This window comes from Ursus arctos, unplaced genomic scaffold (assembly GCF_023065955.2).
Source record: "Ursus arctos isolate Adak ecotype North America unplaced genomic scaffold, UrsArc2.0 scaffold_10, whole genome shotgun sequence".
Taxonomy (NCBI): domain Eukaryota; kingdom Metazoa; phylum Chordata; class Mammalia; order Carnivora; family Ursidae; genus Ursus; species Ursus arctos.
Genome location: NW_026622764.1, coordinates 70,311,589 through 70,336,310, shown reverse-complemented (window position 1 = coordinate 70,336,310; position 24,722 = coordinate 70,311,589). Strand labels below are relative to the sequence as shown.

The 24,722-nt window shown below is 34.6% G+C and overlaps 1 protein-coding gene across 9 annotated transcripts in view; it reads left to right on the top strand.

Annotated features, from left to right (window-relative positions):
* PAN3 (poly(A) specific ribonuclease subunit PAN3) overlaps window positions 1–24,722 on the top strand; it is a 126,354-nt gene that overhangs the window by 78,032 nt on the left and 23,600 nt on the right. For 3 of the 9 annotated variants that reach the window (XM_044381722.3, XM_026493059.4, XM_044381724.3), the window contains 7 exons: window positions 11,368–11,615; window positions 12,747–12,803; window positions 13,994–14,098; window positions 14,915–14,972; window positions 22,832–22,993; window positions 23,233–23,349; window positions 23,437–23,538. In XM_044381722.3, coding sequence (XP_044237657.3) covers window positions 11,368–11,615; window positions 12,747–12,803; window positions 13,994–14,098; window positions 14,915–14,972; window positions 22,832–22,993; window positions 23,233–23,349; window positions 23,437–23,538 — 849 coding nt within the window. The remainder of the gene's footprint in view (window positions 1–11,367; window positions 11,616–12,746; window positions 12,804–13,993; window positions 14,099–14,914; window positions 14,973–22,831; window positions 22,994–23,232; window positions 23,350–23,436; window positions 23,539–24,722) is intronic. The other 6 variants (XM_044381723.3, XM_026493061.4, XM_044381721.3 and 3 more) reach the window with 3 other exon arrangements.

The following is a 24,722-nucleotide window of genomic DNA, read 5'->3' as shown; positions in this document are numbered from 1 at the left end:
TTTTTTTTTTTTTTTAAGATTTTTTGTTTATTTACTTGACAGAGAGAGAGCCAGCGAGAGAGAGAACACAGGCAGGGGGAGTAGGAGAGGAAGAAGCAGGCTCCCAGACGAGGAGCCTGATGTGGGGCTCGATCCCAGAACGCCGGGATCATGCTCTGAGCCGAAGGCAGACGCTTAACGACTGCGCTACCCAGGCGCTCCAAAATACTGACTTTTTTACTTGATGGCAAGATCTTGAAGGATTATTGCTGTTAGTCCCCTTGTTTGGCAGATAAGTGATCAAAACCATAATCTAGATTTGCCATATTTTCCTGGATTCTCAGATGCCGTCTATTATAAAATGCGTCCTTTCAATTTAATAATAACTTTTGGGGGGGAGAAAAATTAATGTCAGTAGATATGTAAATTTTTAAAAATCTTTAATAAAGGAAATAACCCAGACATCCATATTGCTAGGATTCTTCAGAAACTCTGATTTCTGATCTAGTTTTTAAATTCAAGGACCTTCTGAATCACTCTTGTCTGTAGCAGTTATACATGACTTCATAGTCATATTTCTTTTCATGGTACCTAAACCTTTAGGACTGACTGTATCATTTTGAGACTTATTGTAGAATTCCAGAAACTTTAACAGATAAATGTTTTTAATTAGTTGCACTGTCCTCCCCTCCTTTAATATTTTATATTTGACAGGCAGAAACTTGACAGTTCTGCCTTTAACCACATTTTCTCTTAGTATACTATAACTTTGCCTTCTAGGTACATTACTTTTATATACCCATTAGAGATTTAAATTTAGGTTAAGTTCAACAGCAGGAGTACTACCCTGAGCTGTATTAGCACTCAAGGGGCTTAGATTCTAGTTCCATTTCTATGATCACTGAATTTATATGACTGAACAAATCACTGAGCTACTCTGGGCCCCAATTGTCTGATTTGTAAGAAGAGAAAAAAGCTTTGTCTACTTGTGGCTTAAAAATTGGAAATTGTAAAAATATTCTCTTCAAACTATTGACAAATTCATGAAGTAGATTCTTATTTCTCTTTAGTAGATAATTAAGTAGAGTCTTAATTATCTTTAAAAAGATAATTATAAGTTTAAGGGTGACTCAATGGGGTGATTATCAAGAAACAAAAATACTGACTAAGGATTTTTCTAACTTTAGGATTTTTAAATTTCTATGTTCTTTTATTACAAGACAATATAGATGATGATAACTTTAATATTTGTGCAAACAAGCTTATGCTGAAGGTTCTTCAGAATGTAAACTTACAAGAAATTGATTTTATTTTAGGTAAAGTTATTAATTATTTAAATAGCTTTTCTCTATTTCCTAACTGGATCAAATAACTATGTCATGAGAAAAATTTTAGTTCACATTATAATGCATCACTTGTAATGAGCTATTTTCCCCTAAAACCATTCTTAGCACCTTAATAGACTTTAGTTGATTGACAGCATTTTCTCTAACCTTCAAATTGCCTTTTGGTTTTTAAAAAGTTATTTTACCTATTAAAAAGTTGAATCATAGTGTTATCTTTTAAAAAGCAGCATATATGTGTATGCTCTGTTTTATATATATATATATATATATATATATATACATTTATCTTAACTATAAATATCCTTCAGGATTTAGGGTGATTTCTTAGGATACTTTCTAGAACTAGAATTTCTGGGATAAAGGCTGTGAATAGTTTTTAAGTTACTGAAACTGAAAGCAGCTTGATTTTGTGATGCATATACCAAATCATAGCCTAGATGATCCTCTGTACGATTCCTCAGAGTCCAACAGTTATTTACTAAGAATAAAGTTTTGTTTCATATTCTTCTAATGTTTAAATAAGTAAACTTTTTGAATGGCTTCTATAATTTTTGATGCTAGGAGCTAAGAAAATATAACTTAACTATTGATATTATGAAGTCTTTTCTGTTTAATGTTAGTAGCTAAAATCTAATTTGAAGCCATAACATTTAGGGTGTATATTTAGATAGTTCAAATACTTAGAGATAGGAGCTGATGAAGCACATATGTTCAGCTCCTTTTTGTATGAACTACATTTAATTTTTCTTTGCTATATTTCCTAGCCATGGAGTATACATCGCTAATATATGTTATCTTTTCTAAAGGTGTATGGATAAAAAGTAGTGAAATTCACTGCCCTATCTTAAGGTTTACTTTTTTTCTCCTGTTCCTTCCCTGAGGCATACGTTTAGATAGGAATAACAAAGCATTTGCTCCTTTTTTTTTCTGTAACAATATTCACTTTATAGGTGTCTGTGCAGCAATGAGTTAACTTCGTAGGCTAAAGACTCCTGTCTTTAAAATAAAGCCTGCTTGCAAGGTTGGCCCTTGGCTGATGTCCAGAACTTGGAGTTAAGGAGTGTTCCCACTGTTCCCCAAATGGTGACAGTGGTTTACTGTGCCTAAACTCTTTATGTAAACAATGTGGTTTATGCTGCACACCTGCTTTTTTCTGGGAGTTTGGAATTCTGGTATGTGTTAGGCGGAGGGTTCCTATAATCAGTTCCCTATAAAAACCAAGGACATGGAGTCTCTGATGGGCTTCTCTGGGCACATATATTGTACTGGAGGAATAGTGAGCTGTGTGAAACCTCATGAAAGGAAGAGAGCCTAAGGAAGCTTACACGTGAATTCCTCTGGGCTCCACCTGTGTGTTTTTCCCTTGAGATCTGGATGTGTATGCTTATTATATTGCTGTGATAAATCTTCACCATGAGTGCAACTAAATGCTGAATCCTTTGAGTTCCAGTGAATTTCTAAACAGGGGGATGGTCCTGAGGACCCCCCAGCCAAGGATCTTTGTTACTAAATTTATGGAGAAACTCTAAGGATTATATTTTTAAAGCAGTTTTATTTATACAGTAATTATTATATGGAGAGTTTAGTGCATTTCTGATGTTACTCTGTAACTGTTAACATTTTATTTCAAGAAGTTCTATTTGGTAGAAGTCTGCCCTGCATATAGTAGAGTTAACTAGAGTATCTTGGGGATTTGTTTGACAGGTTGCAAATTGCAAATAATTTGTTTGACAGGTTGCAGATTGCAGATAATCAAATTGCAAATAACTCCGTGATACCCCAACTTTTAATTGTTAAAATGATTATAATTAAACACTTAAACTCACTTTCTCTTTGGGCTAAAACTAGTTAATAGCTAGTGATAAAAAATAACTAAGAATTAAAGTTTGTGCCTGAAGCACTGAAAGAGCAAATCGGGGAAGTCTTCTGAACCTAATTTTGGAGTTGATCTTTTATACCCATCCTTTAAATCATCAGCAAAGTCGAAGAAAAGAATGTATTGTTAGTATGTTTAAGACCCTGTTAGAATTTAGGAGTAAAGACTTAGTGTCTGTGTTTTCGGCTGTAACTGTGTATCGTTTTATTTTAGGACGGTGGTGTTATTGGGGAATTTGGTTAAAAAATGAATAAGAAATGTGTTTTTAGTAGTAACTTTGTTTTTTGTACCACTGGATATTATCACACGAATTCCTTAGTATGATTTTCTCTTGGATGAGGCCCCAAATATTGGCTCTGTTGCTAAGAAGATAGTGCTTCTTCTCTTTTTCTTCAGTTTAAGTCCATCTGTTCAGTATGAGATGTATTTTGATAATTTCTTATCTAAACTGTTCTTTTTAGTATAGTCATACATGACAATTTATTGTTGGGGTTTTAGTTTGGTTATTGGAACTTTGTTAAAATTATTTGTGTAAGCCAGGTTTACCCAAACTACGTTGACCTGGAAAGAGTATTGCTAGAATAATCAGACTGTTCTATAAGAAGAATGTCCTTCACTCCAGATTCTTTCAAATTCGTCTCTTTCTTTCACAACGGTTTTTGGCTTGTTTCACATTTGCCTTTAAATAGTGATGGTCAACATCTGTGCCACTTGATAGTTTACATGTTGATTTTTTTCCTCCCAACTTCTTGTTACACTCAGGTAACTCTGGTGATGGCTTTCTCCGCTTCCTGATCATGGCTGTTGCTCTATTTAGCGTCTTGGTTGTTGGTGTCAAAAAGAGGAAACTTTCACCTCTAACTTATTTTTAACAGATTTCTTGCGTGCTGCAACTGTGCTGTAACAAAGTATAGTTAGGAATACAGAGATGATTAAGGTATGGTTCTTTTCTACAAAGAGACAATTTTAAATGTGTGGTACTTGCTTCAAAAGATAAAATTCAAAATGATGGGAATAATTTTAAAATACAGGTATCGAGAAAAGTTTTTGTAGAGTGAGAAGATTTTTCAGAAGGATAATGTGGAATTTACTATGAGGATGGGGTTTAGAGAATTTGGTTTTGGCAAAGGAGGGTTGTTGATTAACGTCCCAGAGGAGGAAGAAGCTTGGGAGACTTGTGGATATGTGAGGCAGCATGGTGTCTTCAGGGAAATTGCATTGACTCTTTCGATTATTTGAAGAGATTCGTCATCATTACATCTTCCTGTTTATGAACATGGACTGTCTCTCCTTTTCTTTTTTTCCATGTCTTCCTTAATGTCTTTCAACAAGTTTTATGGTTTTTTGTGTTCAGGTATTACGTGTATTTTGTTAGATCTTCTGAGATACTTTGTGGTTAGTATTTGTTGGTATTATAATTGGTGTTTTTAAAAATTAAAAATTTTCTAATTTATTTCTAGTGCGTAGATAATGTGATTGACCTTTGTATGTTGGTTACTTTGGTATTTCTAGTATTTTATAGATTCTTATATGTGTGAAAATAATAGTTCTGTTTTTTCCTTTGCAACATTTCTGTTGTTTTGTTGCATTGGCTAAGGCCTTTAATATGGTATTATTTCGAAGTAGCCATAATTGACATTTTTTGTCATGTTCTTGATTTTATTTTTATTTTTATTTATTTATTTTTTAAAGTTTTTATTTATTTATTCGACAGAGATAGAGACAGCCAGCGAGAGAGGGAACACAAGCAGGGGGAGTGGGAGAGGAAGAAGCAGGCTCATAGCGGAGGAGCCTGATGTGGGGCTCGATCCCGTAACGCCGGGATCACGCCCTGAGCCGAAGGCAGACGCTTAACCGCTGTGCCACCCAGGCGCCCCCATGTTCTTGATTTTAAAAGGAATGTTTCTAATGTTTTCATATTTAGGGAGATCTTTGCTCTTGGGATCTCAGATGCATCTGTATCTGAAAGGACATCTTTTTTTTAACTTCTCTGAAAGAAAAAAATAATTACTTTTTGTTTTTTTCTAGAAGGGATTTAAAAGTAACATTAGCATTTATTTGTGAGCATTTATTCAGTGACTCCTGTGGGTCTAAAAGATGAACAAGACAAAAATATCCACTTTTACGGAGTTCACAGCTTTTATTTTTCATTTTATGACTTTGAATTTTTAACCATTATCATGTCAATTAAAAAGTCTTAGTTGATAGGTTTTGTCAGATTGTTTTCCAAAAGATAGTAATAACTGATATGACGGGTGTGTGACAGTATTTATATGCTACCTACCTTTTTAATAATTGTCCAAATAAACTTTTTATTCTATGTCAATGTGAGAGGAGGCCAGTGATAATGCTTTTTTAATTTGCGTGTCTTTAATTGTCAGTGAATAACAGCATCTTTTTATATATTTGAGGCATTCAGTTTTCTTGTCTACAAACTGACTAGTAGTATAATTTTTCCTTTTCGTTTGGTTGCTTTCTGTTTTTTTAATATTTTAAGAACTATATTAAGCAGATTTAGCCTTTTTTTAAGTGTTGGAAATATCTTTTTTGCCGTGTAAGAAATTTATTTTTGAAGAAGTTAATTAACATTTTCTTTTGACTTTTTCATTTTGTGTCTTCGTAACGTTATATTTTTAAAAATATTCTTTGAGGTACTTTTCTTCTTGAGCTCTTAAATATTCAGTCTGAATATTTATCTGAAATTTATGTGGGTAAAATGAATGAAAGGGTCAGTTGTTTATATCTTGTTTTATCCAAATAACTATCTTTGCTTATATCTGTATTCATTCTGTCATTTAGTGACAACTGTAAATTGTCATAACTGACTGCTGTCCTCTCCTCTGCTAAAGTTTGAAACGCTAACTTTATCTTATTTCTTCTTATGTATTTGAGGTCAAGTTTTGTGCCCATTCTGTTGTATTGACGCACTATTTATGTGACTCTTTATCAAACATTTTTATTACTGTATCACTTTTTACCATCTTTTGGTCTTGTATCATACTTTATTCTTCCTTTACCTTTTCTTTATTCTTCTGCAGTACTTAATTTTCTTTAATAATTTTCCTGGCTATTCTTAATGTTTATTTTTCCACATAGATATAATTGGTTTGGCAAACTACAAAAAATTCTATTGGTATTATATTGAACTAGCATTAGTTAAGGGTAGAATTGAAATCTTTATAACAAGTAAGTACAGGTATTTATTTCCTTTTGTTCAGGTTACCTTTTGTTTCTGTTGGTAGAGTTTTAATCTCTTCTTAATACAAGCCCTATATTTCTAGTTAAGTATATGCCTAGATTTTTATATTTTGTTTATTCGTTGAGATAAAACCCACAAATCATGAAATTCATCCTTCGAGAGTATACAATTCAGTGGTGAATATGCTAACGTATTTGTTACTGTCCATGTTTTTGATTGTAACCATCGTAGTGGTATGAAGTGGTTTTGTGGTTGTGATTTGTATGTTTCTAATGACTAATGATGTTGAGCTTCTTTTATATGCTTATTTGCCATTTATCTTTTTTGGGAAATGTCTGTTCACATTCTTTGCCTGTTTATAAATTTATTTATTTTTATTGTTGAGTCATAAGAGTTCTTTATATATTCTGCATATTAGCCCATTATTGAATTTTTCCCTTTAATTTCAGTGATTATATTTTTCACTCTTAAAGAGTCTGGTTCTGTTTAAGAAGAACAAACGTTCTGTTTTTTCATGATGTTTGTCATTTCTCTCATGTCTTTAATCATTTTAGTTTTCTGTCTTTTACAGTGTTCTGTTTTCTGAGATTCCTTTTTCTCAGGGTATTAATTCTCAAGTATATTGTGCATGCTGACTCTTTTGGGAGTTCTTTTAAGTGGGATTATTTTTCTGGGGAGAGAGATCTTGTGTGTTCTGGGTTGTAGAAGCATTCATCAAAACAGTTGGTGTTTGCTTCCTGCAAATGTCCAGTGCAGTTCAAGCTTTATGTTAATTTCTCACTGGGATTTCTGTGACATGAAGTCTTCTGGGAATTTTCTCTCCTATACGTGTGCATGGTACAGGCACGGGGTTCTTCTCTCTTGACACGATCCCAGCCTTCTCCTTTCCTCCATCTCTCTTCCACAAACAAGCTTACTTTTTGCCTCTATGGGCCAGTAGGTAGAAATAAGTTTTCTCATCCTACATTCACTGATGTTACAGCTTTTCCAGACTTCTTGGCTTCACACTGAAATTAGAGTTCCATTCCCCATGTGTTATGGGCTGAAGGCCATAAGTTTCATATTCTCATGTGGGCATTAAAGCCTTAGTTAGCCTAGGTTTTTTCCTCAAACTTTCCACAGTATAACCTCTTAATTCCAAATTTTTCTTTAATTTCTTACTCTAGGAATTTTTTGTTGTAATTTTTTTTAACCTCAGCTATATTTTAAATTTGGGTCGTATTATATCTCATAGTTCCGTGTGTTCACAGCATTGATAGGGGTTGAGGGGAGGGGATCATGTTAGCTCAGTCTCTCATTTCCCAGAAACAATACTGCCCTAACTGGTTGTTTGTATTTAGGAATGCTGTTCATTTAGTATATGTTAATATTGTAACCATTTGCTTTAATGAATTCTGTCATTATTTACAAGAGTCTTTTTTGTTGGTTTTCTTGTTTTTCCAGGTATAGAATAATGTCGTCCAAAAACACTGATACTTTGTCTCTGTATATTAGCCTTGAAGTTTTTTTAATATCATTTCTTATATTTTGTTAATTGCTCTGGTTAACTCCTCCAGGGAGCATCTCTTTATTGTTTTCTCACTTTTATTTGAATTGGGATACATTTAAGAGAAGATTTTTTTAAATGTTCTAAAGCAGTTAATTTAACATATATGACTTAAGTCTCACAGTTTGCATATTCATTTAATAAATTATGGTGCAGTTATGATATATGGTGTCACCAAAATGTCATTCTAAGAATAAACTACAAAAACTAACACAAAAAAATAAATACAAAAAGGAAATACTTCTAAATCATCTTTTTTTAAATACAAATTTTCATTCTTCCAGATTGTCTCGTATGGTATCCTCGGTGGTTACTGTATTTGCTTAAGTGTTCTGGTGGTTGAGTACTGGTTAAGAGCAGGGTGTTGGTGTTGTAATAACCACACGTAGCCCTTATCCCCAATATAACGAAAGATAGAACTTACAAAGGAGTATTTACATTGTGAGAGAGATGAAACCAAATCTGTTCATTTTAATTCATCTTTATTTTTGACTATTCCTTTCTGTAGTATGGTTCTATTCCTTTGTGCTGTTTATAATTTAGTGTTGTATCTAGGCAGTTGACATTAAGTATCTTGTGGCTATTGTCTTCACAGTAGTTAGGTACAGAATACCTCTCTTTGAGCAGATGTGTGCATATTTTACTCAGTTCTTTAGCATGTTTGTAAAATATTCTGGTGGCACAAAGCTGTGACTAGGTTTTGATGTTTCAGTAATTTAGGGGTTAATTTCATTTTTAGCTTCCTATACATTTAAATATCTGTTACCCCTGTGGGTGGTGATGCTTAATAGTGTACATGCTTTATTTTGAATGTATTTAAATAACTGTAGTCTGCCTCAGCTCAGATATATGAACTCAGATTTCGGTGCTGCAACTTTCTATTAGAATAGCTACAAAATTAAAAATTCTTGAGAGAAAGCTTATTATTTTACAACCTAAAAATTCTATACTGAATTTCCTTCTTAACTGACCACAGATTGTTTCTGGTAATCTTTTGCCATGTATTCAGCCTTAAAGAGGGAGTCTACCTTTTGTCTCACTTGCACACCTACTTTGTTTGGTGTCAGAATCTTTCCCTGGACCCCATGCTGCACCCCCTCGACCCCCCCGTGGCCTGTGTAGTCACTAATGCTACTAGTATGGGCATTGGATCCCCCTTTCTAGTACAAAGACTTAGGAACTGGGCGACTGGATAGCGTATTGGCTAAGAGCACAGGCTTTGGAATCAAATAGACCTGAGTTGACTCTTGATTCTTTTGTTTAATAACCTGTATTCGTCCTTACAATATACTTAAAAAAAACCTTTTTAAATGTTTTCTTCGCAGTGAGGTGAATACGCTATACCTACCTCACAGGGTTGTTGTGAGGATTACATAGACTGATGTGTATGAAGTACTTTTGTTAGTACCCGCCACGTGGAAGGTGCTCAAGAATTCCTAGCTGTATTTGTTGCTCTTACTTAATTTAAAGGTAGTAAACAAATTTATTCATCTTTGGCGACTTGGCCATTTTTGTCTTGGAAAGACATGGACACTAGCTTTAGGAAAACTATCTTAAATGCATTTCATATTAGGTAAGTGGGGTATATGTATCTTTTGAAAATAGTTAAATAATTCAATTTTTGCCCTATGGATTAACCTGCAATTAAATGTGTAATATAGAGTTAGAAAAACAGAACCCTGGAACAGTTTTTTTTTTTTTTTAATAAGCTTATATCTTAATATGGTAGCTTGGCTTCCTTATAAATAATGATTTTTTGAGAGGGGTTTAGATTTTTAGTCTGTCTAGACACATTTAAGACGTACTTGAGAATGCCTGGCCTATTTTAATGTCAATGTATGCAGTAGACATTGTGTTATAGCGGTAGGAGTATTACATTTGGAATTTGGAGACTTGAGTTTGAGTCCTGGCTTTGCTGTTGAATTTGCACAAATGTCACTGGTCAAATCAGAACCTCTTCATGTCTGAATTATGATCTCTGCTGTGGTGCTTGTAACTTGACCTGCCTCACCTGCCTAACTCATTTAGCTGCTCAGAAAATCAGACGAAATAATTATGTTAAGGCTCTTTAGAAAGTGCAAAGGGCTATCCAGAGTAAAGATAAGTGTTATCTCAGTTCTCACTTTAGTTTTGTCCACCTACATCTTTCCAAAAAACAATGTTGGTGTTTCATGAATGCCTCAAAATTGAAATTCATGTCCCTGTTAATTATATTTCTCTGACCAGAGGCGTTTTGGTAAACTTTTTCCTTGCATTGTGAGATGGCATATTACTCTAACAGTGTGGCTTTTAGTCATTCCCCAAATAGCCAGAAAACAGTTTGTGGATAAGCCGAGTTTTTCAGGAAGTGTAACTGTAGCTCTAGAAAGCCTTTTCAATCTCTGCTCAGAACTGATCACCTCCATTAAGCCTCTGATTAATTCTACTTGGTTTTAATTAATTTGCATTCCATCTGCATTTATGCATGTAGTTTGTAGTATATTAATTTATATTTGAGTGTTTTTGTAAGTCATTTTTTGTCTTTTACATGTGACCTGGTCTTGTTTTCTCAGCTAGCTTGGAATCTGCTAAAGGTTTAAGACAATTTTCCTTTCCCTTTCTTCACCTTAGAATCATAATAGAGGATGCCTTACAAAGAATGGTTTCTTACTAGCTGTGTTTAGATAAAAATTCTGTTAGAACCTAGTGGCATCAGTTGGCCTAGTTTTTACAAAGTGTGCATCTGCAGAAATTGTCATTTGTTTCAGTATATGCCTGTTTAGAGTTAAAGACAAAAGGCATCAAAACAGTGTATATTGCTTGATTAAAAAATATAATGTGTAAGCTGTCATGTATTTCAGCTAAGACTAGACTTAATTTTGCTTTTTCAAACCATTCTGTTAATTGTATTTGGCCAAAAGAAATCTAGGAAATCTCATTAAATAGTTTGATTTTTAATACTATCTTACTTTAGGGTAATGTGGTATTTGTATTGTTAATAGCCATAGTTTTAAGTGATTCTTCACAAAAGGGGAATTGGGCCCTTTATGAAAGAAACGCTTTTATAAAGGCTTATAAAAAGGCTTTTCAGGAGTCCCAGTTTGTTATTTCTTATTTTTCCATTAAATTAATTTGTTCAATTACTGATGATTCTTACTATTGAAGTTTCTCATGTAAACCTTGATATGGAGGAGACTATTCTTGCAATAAATTTCCTACTTTATTCGGAAATGTCTGTCTTTGAAAAAAGAAACGTCTTTACATTTGCTTTCATCAGAGCTTTCTCTGAAACGAACCAAGATAAAATTATGGCTTTTATTTTTGAACTTGAATTTGCTAAAGATGATGTTTCTTCCAAATGAATGTTTGCATATTATTTTCCAGATGTGTTTCTTTAAAACCAATTTTTGCTCCCTAAGAAACATTTTTACATCTTCTTCAGGAATGTCCTTGTCTGCTGGATCTTCCCCTCTTCATTCTCCCAAGATCACTCCACATACTTCTCCTGCTCCCAGAAGAAGAAGTCACACTCCAAATCCAGCAAATTACATGGTGCCTTCTAGTGCCTCTACACCTGTTAATAATCCTGTTTCTCAGACTCCATCTTCTGGTCAGGTGATCCAAAAGGAAACTGTCGGTGGAACGACTTACTTCTATACAGACACAACCCCAGCACCTTTGACTGGAATGGTATGTCTGCATTAAAGGAGAAGTGATAGTACTCTTACAACAGTTCCTTCTTATTAATGAGATTAATGAGGAGGTTTACCTCCTCTTGCATCTTTTTATTGTGATGTGAAAAAGTGAGTATTTGATTTTCTAACTTAGATGATATTTTTAATCTCTTCTTATCTCTTCAAAGTAAACTGTTGCTGCAGTAATAATAACTCCAGTTTTGGACAAATCTGGTTTTAATCACAAATTAGGTTGTATTCGAGCTCTAGTTTAGTACTTCATGGCATGTTTTGCTCATGGGGTTACTTAGTACTTGTGCTAGCTAGAGTTGACTTTTGCCACATTTGTTTATAGGTATAGGTAGTTTTTACCTCTAATAAGAAGTTGGAGAAAGTAGATAGTTTCTTACCATAGTTACTGAAAGCAAACTGATGATTTTTTGAGGTGAGGCAGTGATTTAATCTCTACATCTCTGGATAGTGGAGGACACATAAGTGATAAGAAGTCTCCAATATGATTATTGGTAAGGAGGGCAGAAGCCCAGGGGGAGCCCTGATCATGAATGAGGAAAGAGCTAACAAAGGAGGGAGGAGGGAAAGGGCAGAGAGGGAAATGTCGTCATGTTCCACAAATTGTACCTTTTAGCTTCATTGCGTCCATGTTCAAAAGTTGTTTTTTAACTAGTACACAGTAAAAATAAGTAGTCGTTGAAGAGCTTGTGAGTTAGAAAGCCAAATTCCATTAAAACACAAGAGCTGATGTAAATTGTAGACATTTGACATAATTAGAGATGATAGGTTTAGAAGAAAACTATACTTGCATTTTAGTAAGCAGATTTTGATCTCACAAAGTTAAATTAATGGTTTATTTTGATTAATGTTTTACTAAAAGGCAATTTGAATGGAAAGATGACAGAGTTCTTTTATGTTTTTTAAGAGTCCCAGTCCTGCCATTGTTTTGTGACTTTTGAATCTTAGTACCTCTGAGCCCATTTCCCCAGTTATAAATGGGGATAATAATCGTAACCTCCTTATGAGAAATAAATGTGAAACCATTTATAGAAGTACTTGTAAATTATGTAAAATGCTTTTTAAAAACTAATAAATAGCTAATAGTTTTATTCTGTTTTGTTTTGTTTTTGGTCAGAGATCTTTCAAAAATTATCACAGAACAGCTTGCCGAACAGAAGGTCAAATAATTGAGGTAGAGTAGAGACTTTCCTTGGTTCTTTCAAGTAAGAATTCCATCAATGTTTTACCTTTTTTGGGGGTTTATTATATTTTATAATTACATTTTTATTTTATATTTGTAGAAAGAAAATTTACTTTAGTCTATAAAGAGGTTCTTTTGTCACAAAACTGTCTCAACTGTTTTTATAAAGATTATATATGGCACATTTTTATGATGTTTTTACCCTTCAGACCACTCTTAAAAATATGCTCATGGTAAACCTGAGGTGGTTAAGCCAAACTGTGCTATGTGGTGTAAGAAAACCAAGGCAAGAAAAAGAAGGTATTATTCTCCCTACAGATATAGGTTAAAAGAAACCTTACAGGTATTACAAAACCACTTCCTGGTTGAGATCCAGAGCAAGAGTAATCATCCGAGGGCAGCAGAAATCAGCTGAATTCATTTTTCAAAGAGGGGGGAAAAGTGTTTTAGCTTTTAAAATGAAAAAAGAAAAGATAGTTTAGAATGTACGTCGATTTTGTATCAGGGACCAGTGAAGAGGAAGGAGAGGCAGAGGAAAAGGGAAGAAGTCAGGGGGTGGGGAAGAGTTCAATTCCAAGAAGCTGAAGATTTAGTAACTTGGCTGTAGTTTGCCCAGACTGTATTTAAGTAGATCGTTGCACCCTTCTGTTCACCTAAGCTGCAGACCCAGACCCAGAGTAAGTCAGTTGGTCCTCTTTACTGTTGCAGTTTGAAGTGTTTAATCAGTATGTACAGAACAGTTTGTTTAGGTTGGCCACAAAAAACCCTTCAAGGGGGTGGTTCTTGGGGAGCCAGGGCAGTGTTACCTCATTATCTGACCGAATCCACACACTTTGAATATCTGCTTTCTTCCTCTCTTCCAACTGCTTTAAAAAATATTTACAAACTATATAACTCTTCTTCCAAAGAGCAGCTTTGGCTTCTCATTGGAAGTTAAATTTTATGGTATCTGAAGAAATGTTTCCTTTTTCATTAGATTTTTAAATTCATTATTACATTATAATATTATTTTTAAAGTGAGTTAATTCAGAAAGTATATACTAATGACAGCTATTCTGAGGTGTTTAATTTATTATCATTAAAACGTATCCATTTATCTATCAGTGCCATTTAAAACAATGATAAAGCTCATCAATTGAGAACAATTGGTTATTACATTTTCCCTCTCCCTACCTTTTTAGGTATTTCCAAACTATCATATTTATCCTCCAACTGCCCCTCATGTTGCTTATATGCAACCAAAAGCAAATGCACCTTCCTTCTTCATGGCTGATGAACTCCGACAGGTATGCTTTCAGAATCCCTGGTGGAAATAATGTCTGTTGCACTTCAGCAAACAACTGGAGAAAGAACAAAGGTCTTTTCAAGTCATACAGTTTATATATGCTGAACTAAAGCAGATAAAATTCAGAATTTATGAGTTCTCATTGATATATTTATTTAAGGAAGCCTGTCGTTCAAGAAAATTGCAAGTATGTGTTAGGACATAAAACAGAAAAGTTATTTAAATGGGCCACCTTTTTGTATTTCATATCCTATACTTTGAAAGGTCTCTCTAAGATATATTAAATAAATTATATAAATGGTTTCTAACCTTCAGACAACGTTTTCTAATAGCTATAGGATGAGAATAAGTAGTTTGGCATTGAAATAAACCTCATTTTAAAAGAGCTTAATATTTTCTATAAAGTAGGTTTTATAAAATAATTTAGTTTTTTTTTAGGTAAACATCTGGGTATTATTTGATATGTAGAATTTCATTTTATACTTACAGTCTCAGAAAAATTTTTATTTCACAGAAGAAAGTTGTACCAGTATAGTGTTGACGAGTGAATTATTGACAAGCTTAGAGTTGGCCTTGAGTTTTCAGCCCCAGAGTTAGTTATGTGCTTTGGCTTATAACACAGCTACTTAACCCCATCCCTAATTATGGGTAGGTTGATCGTAACTATTTAGACATTTTATCATTATTAGAAATGTCATTTCATGTTATCAACATTAAAAAGTACACATACCAAAAAACATTAATATTTATGTTATTTATAATAGAAAATCAAATTTCAGAAGCTATGTTTATATGTAAATATACTTGTTTTCTTTAGGAGCTGATTAACAGGCATTTAATAACAATGGCTCAAATTGATCAAGCAGATATGCCAGGTAAAATGCGAGTTGATTCATCCTTTTTAAAAGATATTATAATCTCTGTGTACATGTTTTTATGTCTTGAACAGCAATTGCTATGTTATGAATATATTTATTTGAAATCTACTTTTGAAGAGTTCCAAGATGCCACTGATCATCTAGTTCATTTCACTTCTACATGTGACAGTATTCTAGTTCGTCAAAAAAAATTAGGTGGTTTTAGAATTCATGGTGATTTACCTCACCGTGCACTGAAAATATTTGTGTCTTCTGAAACTTGATGAAATGTGGTTACTTAAACAGAGGGGGAAGGTAATTATTATTTTTGAAACTATGGTGTACCAGACAATGTGCTAATTAAATTGTTTATATGTCTTTCTCACAAAAATTCTATGACATAGACATGAATACTACCTTTTCCCTCTTATGTATGAGGAAAACTGAGGTTGACAGGAAGCCTAAGTAACTTGCCACTGAAGCCCAATGGCTAGTAATCAGCTGGCTGGGTCAGAATTTAAACCAAGTTTTTCTGTACCACAGTGTTTCTTAGAATACAATTAAAATCTCTTTCCCTAGCTTATTCTATATATAGCAAGATTAAATATGGTATAATTTAGCAAAACTTTATAAATAATGCAGTAGGAATACATTTGCCATAGAGATAATCTCAAAGCATGTGGTTGTAATCAAGGATTCAACATAGTCCACTGTGCATCTTCTTGATTGCTAAAGAATTAAAAGGAATATGTCTAGCTATTATGCCTTAAGACGAGTCTTTTCAGTTTAGATGGACAGGGAACTTATCTGTCATACCCTTTAAGGTTTTCAGGTTGGAATTTTCCTTAATTATTTAACATTGTCTTTGAGGCCCTAGCTAGGGTAAAAGAGGAAAACTAAATAGGTTTATTTTTGCCTTTCCAGTCTTTATGATTGCAATCATGTAGAAATAATATGACGGTAGATTAGACATAATTTGAAATTGTAATAGAATTTAGGAAATGGCTGGATATAAGATTAATACATATCAGTTAAATTTCTGTAGACCAGTAGCCAATAACTTCAAAATATAATGGAAGGAAAAGATGCTATTTATAGTCGTTTCAGGTTATCAGCTAGGAATGCATGCAGCAAAAGATATGTGAGATCTCAATGGGGGAGACTTATTAAGAGATATTAAGTGAGATGAATAGAGTAAAATACTATATGATAAATAGGAAGACATAATGATTAAGATGTCAGGTTTTCTAAACCGATGTATAGGTTCAGTATAATTACAGTCAAAGCATGTGAGCTGTTTTTACTTGTAATTCTTCTGACACCTGTTTCGTGTCCTAGCTATTTATTAAGGGCTCAGTCCCACAGCACTGCTCCTACTTCAGATGCCATCTGAAATGGGTTACCCCGGCTATGTACACTCTGTGTGGCCAACTACAAATTTGGGGGTTTCCACAGCCACTACCACCCCTTCCCCATCCCCCCACCCCACTGGTTCAGTAATTTGCTAGAATGACTCACTTTAGGTATTACTGCTGGTTTAGTATAGAGGATACATAACTCAGGAACAGCCAAATGGAAGAGATGTCTAGGGCAAAGTAAGGTGGGAGATGGGGAATGGGGGACAGGGACGTCCATACCCTTTCCAGGTGTGCCACCCTCCTTGTACCTCGATGTGTTCAACTTGTTCAGTTCTCTGAATCCCACCGTTTAGTTTTTTTTTTTTTAATTTTTTTTTGTTTTAATTGAAGTTTCATTTTGTGGGCGTGGTTGATGAAATCTTTAGCTTTTGGTGATGAACTAAATCTTCAGCTTCTTTGTCCTCCCTGGGGGTTAGGAGAGAGGGCTGAAAGTTCTAAGCTGCTGCTGCTTTTTTTTTTAAGATTTTATTTATTTATGTGACAGAGGGAGAGACAGAGAGAGAGGGAACACAAGCAGGGGGAGTGGGAGAGGAAGAAGCAGGCTCCCAGCAGAGCAGGGAGCCCAATGCGGGGCTCGATCCCAGAACCCTGGGATCACGCCCTGAGCCGAAGGCAGACGCTTAATGACTAAGCCACCCAGGCGCCCCTGAAAGTTCCAAACTTCTAATCAAAGTTTGGTCTTTATTTTTTAAAATTATATTATGGCGTAACAGAGCTTTTCATAGTATACGATAACATTTATCAAAGCGTAAAGGGCCAACACTACTCAAGATACTTTGAAGGTGATGATGAAGAATCTGGGTGTATTGAGGGAAGGGAGGCATAGTTTGAGTCTGTAATAATTAAAATAATGTAGATGGGGGACGGGGCACCGGGTTAGGCAAATTGGTTAATGGACCAGGCTAAAGAGAGTCCATACACATTCTGTGGTAGATGTGGTATGTCAGTGGGGAAAGATGGCATTGGAAAAAGTGGTTTTCTTTATGGTAAAAGATAAAATTGGATCATTATCTTTAACCATATCCAAAAATCAACTCCAAATTGATTAAGAACTTAACTGTATAAAGTAAAACTTTAGAAACTTTACAAAACAAAACTCCTACTGTAAAATCTTGGTGAATAGATTTAATATTTCAGTGGGGAAAGATTTCCTATACAGAAAACAAAGATCATTGACTCTTAAAGAAAATACTGAAAAATTTTACTAAATTAGAATTAAAAACAATCCAAAGATACTCAGAGTAAAGAAAAAACCTAGGGGCGCCTGGGTGGCTCAGTCCTTAAGTGTCTACCTTTGGCTCAGGGCGTGATCCCAGAGTCCTGGGATCGAGCCCCACATCGGGCTCCCTGCTCCGCTGGGAGCCTGCTTCTTCCTCTCCCACTCCCCCTGCTTGTGTTCCCTCTCTCGCTGGCTGTCTCTCTCTCTGTCAAATAAATAAATAAAATCTTAAAAAAAAAAAAAAAAACCCTAGAAGAAGATATTTACACAGCTGACAAAGAATATAAAAAACACAATCCAGTAAGAGCATAAATAACTCAATTGAAAAAGGGCCAAAAGATAGCAAATAGGCATGTGAAGAAATAGGAAATTCACATGACCAATAAATGTATGACAAGATGTTGAACATCATTGATCATTAGGGGAAAATACAAATAAGATAGCTTATTTATTTATTGATTGCTTGATTGATTATATTTATTTATTTGAGAGAGAGAGAATGAGCAGTGGGGAGGAGCAGAGGGAGAGACAGAGGGCAGCAGACTCCCTCCTGAGCAGGAAGCCCGATGCAGGGCTCTGTTCTAGGACCTGGAGATCATGACCTGAGCCAAAGGCAGACACTTAACTGACTGAGCAACCCAGGCTGCCGATTTTAAAGCCTGGTCGTATAAAGTGTCAGGATATGGATCCACAGGTTCTCCAGTACATTGCTGTTGGTACTATAAATTGGTGAACCTGTTACCACACTGGAAAACTCCTAAAGCTGAGTATCTGTGTATGCTGTAATTCAGCAATTCTCTTCCTGGAAACTCCTATACATTTTCAAATGCAAAATATGTAAGGTATCCATGACATTGTTGCTTAAAATAACAGAAACTTTGATCAATCCAAATGAATTGTGATATTGTCAGATAATGGAATATTGTACAGCAACTTAAATGAAGAAAGTTCACTGACATGTAACAATATAGAAGACTCTTAGTAATGTAATAGTAAGTAAAGTTAGTTGCAGGAGACTACATATAGCATGATAACTTTTTGTAAAGCTAAGTAAAATTATAATACGTATTTGCATTTATGTGAATGTATGTGTATATGCATATGTGTATATCTATATGCAATAAAACTATAAAAAGAGAAAGAAGTGAGAAAAGGAAGGCAGAGGTTGGTAGAAAGAACCATTATTTAGATGAAAGTTAAAGTAAAGGTCTGAGCTTTTGTTTTGAGTGCTGAGTTTGCAGATGCTTATTATGTTATTAAGAATAATTAACTAAATAAAAGCAGGCCCTGCACAGACATGAACCAGTGATTTGAGTGTCACAAGCTAAAGGTTATGGTTAATCCAATTCTGTGCCCCCATGTTCAATAAATTTTAATAAATACTTTTTTTTCCCCTGTCACTGCTCTAACTACTCTATTTCATGTCTTATGTTTACTATTAATCTTCATCTCATGTTGGCTCATTTATTAATGTTTGGTCTTGCTGTTTTTTTCTCTCTCCCTTTTCCATTCCATACTTCTTACTCCCACCAGATGAGTACTTCTCAACTTTGAAATCATAATTTATTTCCTGTAGAACAGGGATTCTCCACCAAGAATGATTTTCCCCTTCATGGGTCATTTGGCAATGTTTGGAACAGTTTTGGTTGTCACACCTGGTGGTGGAGTGCTACTGGCTACTAGTGGGTTGCTTAACACCCTGCAATACACAGAACAGTCTGTGACAACAAAGAGTGAGTCCATAGTGCTGAAGTTGAGAAACCATAGTGAGTCTCAGACATTAAGTATCTTAGATCCAAACTATCCTTCTGTATGTTCTTTGAGGGGAAGTAGGGTTGAATAGAGCAAAGACACTAACATTTTCCTTTTTTATCATTATTTTTAATATTACTTGGTGGAATTGGACCCCAGACTAAAACTTGGGGCAGAACTAAAGAGTGCAGCTCCATCCATACTCCAAGTTGATTTTCTTTACTTTGATTTTTGCTACTTAACAGTGATTTAGGCATCTCCTTTTATTCATAAGGCACTTCCCTTTATTTCATACTTAATTTTGTGCATTTGTTCAATTGAACTAGGAACAAAGAAAGAGCAGAACAGCAATGACTAGTCCTATCAGTGGAAACATTTGGTTTTTAAGGTTAATATTAGACCACATATGATTATTTCAGAGTGGAGTGAGAAATATAGTGTTAAAAGGTGACTGTGAAACAAGGTAAAAATCGTAATGTACAGACATAAAAATAAGCATTTTGAAGATTTTATTTAAGTCATGAGAAACTGTTTATAAGACTTACAGAGCAGGACTGTTGAAATGAATGTGCACACTGGCTTTTTCATAGAGGAGGACAGGAGTTACTGTGCAGTGCTAGTAGTTATCTACATATAGTTTACAAGGGTGTAAAATATCTCTCACAGCGTCAGAATAAGACACTGAAAGGGTATCCTTTGGATAGTGCCTAGTTTTTCACTGATATTTTTTTCCTCCTATAATGTAGAGAATTCAACATGCCTTGTTTGAAAGTACAAATAGGGATAAAGGAATTAAGAGTGTAAGATTTTTAGTTGATTGTGTCCCTCACTCACTCTTTGTCACACTGATGCTATGAGTACCACTGCTTGGCATAGTGAGTTTCAAGTCCTTAGCATAGCATTGAAATTTCCCTCTGATCCAATCCCAACATAACTCTCTCAGCCTTTTCTCCACTTTGCACCTCCTCTGTGATATACGCTGTTCTCCCACCACATGAGATTTCACAGTTCCTGAACATAGTGTACACATTCAAGCCTTGGTGGTGGTGGTGGTTCTCTTCACTCCCTCACCATAAAGCAAAGCACTCTTTTCAACTCATTTTAGCTCACTGAAAGCAGTCTCATCCTTCAGTTTCTGGTATATGTACCAAATCTTCTGTTAGATCTTTCCTAGTATCCTTGGGTATGGCGCCCTTCTCCCTTCTGTTTCCATGTGTAGTGGTTCTCAAAATGTGGTCCTGACCCAGTAGCGTCTTTTCATTATCACTTGGAAACTTGTTATAATTGCAAATTCTTGGGTCCTGCTTTAGACCTACTAAATAAACATTGGGCATGGGACCCAGCAAACTGTATATTAACAAGCCTCTCTATGATTCTGAGGGGTGCTAAAGTTTAAGGACCAGTGCCGTGGTGAGTTGTACTTGTTTCATAGCTATTTTCCTTGTACTGTATTATCTTTTATAGCAATCTCTGTTGTTTGTTTTTTTTTTGTAAGCATCTTGATAAGAACCCATATTTCATTAATATGGGTTCACTACTACATAGTAGGCACTCATTACATTTTTAGTATTTTGAAATTAATGACTTCCTCTTATTAGATGCTCCTCATGAAATAACCAGGAAACAAAATTTATTTATCATTTGTATGTGGAAATTACACTGATCATTAAAGTAATGAATGGGCAAAAGTTACAGCTATATTCCCTTGTGTGTATACCTCCCTTGTACTGCTTCATTTCAGAAGAACGTGCCACTTGACCTTGTTTTGAAAGTTAGATTGAATCAGTGTTTGTTTTGTAGTATGGCCAGAATGCTGTCTGGTGGTTAAGAGCACACGACTATAGAATCAGAGTGCTGAGTTTGCATCCCAGCTCCCTCTCTAGATGTGTGATCCTTATTTTCCTTACTTATGAAATAGAGGGTTCTGTCTCATATGGTTTCAAAAACTAAGAGATGGTGAATGTAAGAATTTAGCAAAGACAGGTGGGGTTATTTTGAACCTGTCTTCTGGAATGACAGTTTCTTACGAGGGTTTCACATGTATTTCTTAACAGTCATAAGTCAAAGATTATTGTTTTTTTCTGTGAGTTTTTTAAAGGAGATTTATTGCTATGTTTTAAAAATAGTGTTAAACGGGGGTGCCTGGGTGGCTCCGTTGGCTAAGTGTCTGACTCTTGATTTCGCCTCAGGTCATGACTGCAGAATTGTGAGATCAAGCCCTGTGTTGGGCTCTGTGTTCAGTGTGGAGCCTGCTTAAGATTCTCTCCCTCTCCCTCTGCTCTCCCTCTCCCCTCCCTGCTTGCATGTGCACTCTTTTCGCTCTCTCTCTCTAATAAAAAATAAAAATAAGAAATAAATAGTGTTAAACATATTTTTTGTAACAAGTTTGGCAAGTATGGAATAGTGCAAAGAAGAGAATAAAAATCCTCCCACTCAGAGGTTACAATTGTTGAAGTGTTTGTTGTATTCCTTTCTAGATGATTTTCTGTTGCATATTCTGCATGTTCACTTAGCTTGCTTTTCATTTGAAATATCATGAGCATTCCTGAGTCATTCAAGATATTTAACAGAATGGAAGCTGTCCAGTTGGAAAATATAATTTGATTGTATGTGAAGTATTAAAAAACTCTTGTCCTTTTGGATTGTAAAACTGATACATGCTTGTTCTAGAAAATAGCGATAAAGAAGGGAAAAGAAATTGACTATACTCTATAGAGAAACCAGCTACTGAATACATTTAGTCTTTATAAGAAGAAACAAATTAGGATTCAAGATAAGAGTTTTTTTAAGGCCTAACGAGAGTATCATGAGCAAATTCCAATGCATTATCCTGATTATTTTTAAACATAATTTTTCTTACTTTGAGGAACATGGAAAGCATGATGGTAAAGTTGTTTTTATTTTCTTTCTGTTATATTTTGCTAGGAATTAAAATTGTGTTATTCTGCCCCATGGTTGAAAGTTTTGATAGATTGCCATATTTATACGTACATATACATACAAACATATTATATATATACACTCTCCAATTTAATGTTGCTTGTTTTTGAATTTCTTTATGCTTTGAAAAACAAGAATTTATATAAGCTTAACACCACTGTCTAAATATATTTTGTGTAAACTAAAATGTTTAAAGAAGCAAAATCTATCTTGATTTTTATTCAACATCAGAATCGGAAATGTTTAACATCTTTTAGTGATTACACAAATTGTTTCTAATAGCTGAGAAACAAAGAGTTGTATTGTGCTATGAGATAAAGATGTTTTCGAGTGTATGAAATCTGGTTGTTCTTTCATTGTTTTATAATGCCTATTTTTATTGATAGTGAAACCAGTTTGTTTTATAGAATTGTTATGAATGTTGACATTTCCAGAATTCAAAAGTATGTTTTGATAGTGGTGGTTTATGGTAGGTTGGATTTCTTTATTACTCTGAGAGATTGATGAATATTAGCAAGTTAAAGTTGTCTTCCTATGAATTACTCTAGCAGTCCCTACAGAAGTTGACAGCTACCATAGCCTATTTCCTCTAGAACCACTGCCACCACCGAACCGGATACAGAAATCAAGTAATTTTGGATACATTACATCTTGCTACAAAGCTGTAAATAGCAAAGATGATCTGCCATATTGCCTTCGGAGGATACATGGTAAGGAAGATAAATTACCCTCTTTTCGAAGCATGTTATTGAGGCTAGGATTACTGAAACATTCCTGCATATATTTGTTTACTTAATATGAAAGTTTAAAGAATAATAAATAAATTTTTTATTTCATTTGGAAATTACTAGCTCATAAATAATATAGAACATGGCTTTTTCTGCACATTTCTGATGGAATAAAGGGGAGATGTCATTTACAGTTTAGTAGAAAAGATTTTCTTTTTCAGGTTTTCGTCTTGTTAACACGAAGTGCATGGTGTTGGTTGATATGTGGAAAAAAATTCAGCACTCAAATATTGTAACCTTGCGTGAAGTATTTACCACTAAAGCATTTGCAGAGCCTTGTGAGTAATTTGTACTTGTCTTTCTGCCTGTGGGCTTCATTATTTGAAGGCAGATTGCAGTAATGAGTGTTTGTGTTTTATTTTAAGCTCTTGTGTTTGCATATGATTTCCATGCTGGAGGAGAGACTATGATGAGCAGACACTTTAATGACCCCAATGCTGATGCCTATTTCACAAAGAGAAAATGGGGTAAGAAAAAGATGCAGGCACGCTTTATTTTGACAAATATTTTGCTCTTTGGAAGAGTAGTTTTGTATTTTAAAATGCATGTAGATTTGTCCCTGTAATCATAGTGCATTTTAAAAAGAAATGTCTCAAAGAATAGAAGTCAGCCCATAACCAGCTGGGAAATAGTGTATTGTGTGTATAGACTGAGATGAAGATGGGGTGTGAAGGACTCTTGGAGGTATCTGAAATCTCAATAACAGAATATGATAAAAGTTTTTGCCTCTTTTTTTTTTTTTAAAGATTTTATTTATTCACTGGACAGAGAGAGACAGCCAGCGAGAGGGAACAGAAGCAGGGGGAGTGGGAGGGGAAGAAGCAGACTCCCAGGAGCCTGACGTGGGGCTCGATCCCAGAACGCCAGGATCATGCCCTGAGCCGAAGGCAGACGCTTAATGACTGAGCCACCGAGGCGTCCCAAAAGTTTTTGCCTCTTAAACACTTTTTTTTTCTTTTAAAAATACAGTGCTTTCTAAAGAAAGACAGTTTGAAAAATGATACCTGGTGCTTCACTGCCCAAAGCACAACCGTTATCATCTCTTCATATATTTCTTTCCAGGCTTGGTTTTTTGTTTTGTTTTGTTTTTTGGCTTCCTGTCACATCATTTCCTTTTCCTTTTATCATTTTGTGTCATTGCATCTTTCATTTATTATAAGTATTTTCCCCCCTAAGTTATATATTTTCTGATTATAATTTAATGACTCATAGTCCAGTGTGACTATATATCATTTTTGAAATGATTTCCCTAAACAAATGCTTTTTTTTAAAAGGTAAGACTCCATGTTACTTAAGGAATTAGTCTTCAAAATAAGTTCTCAGTAACATTTACTTAAGCAGGGAATATTTTCTTTTTTTGCCCCTTTCCCATATTTATAGTTCAAATACTGCAAAGAACAAAAATATTGTAATTATGTTCTAATAAGTGTTTATTAAAGGGTAAAATAGCTTCAAAGTAAAAGGTCCATTTTGAGATGTCTGTTAATTAACTTACGTATTTGGGGAAGGAAAATGTAAGTATTATTTTTTTGTTTGGGGACAGGAAAGAAGCATTGAATTCTTTTAAAAAAATGTTTATTATTGAAGTACAGTGGAAAAACCACTGCATTTTTTACTATGGTTTTTAATCTTTTAAAGATTTTCTTGAATA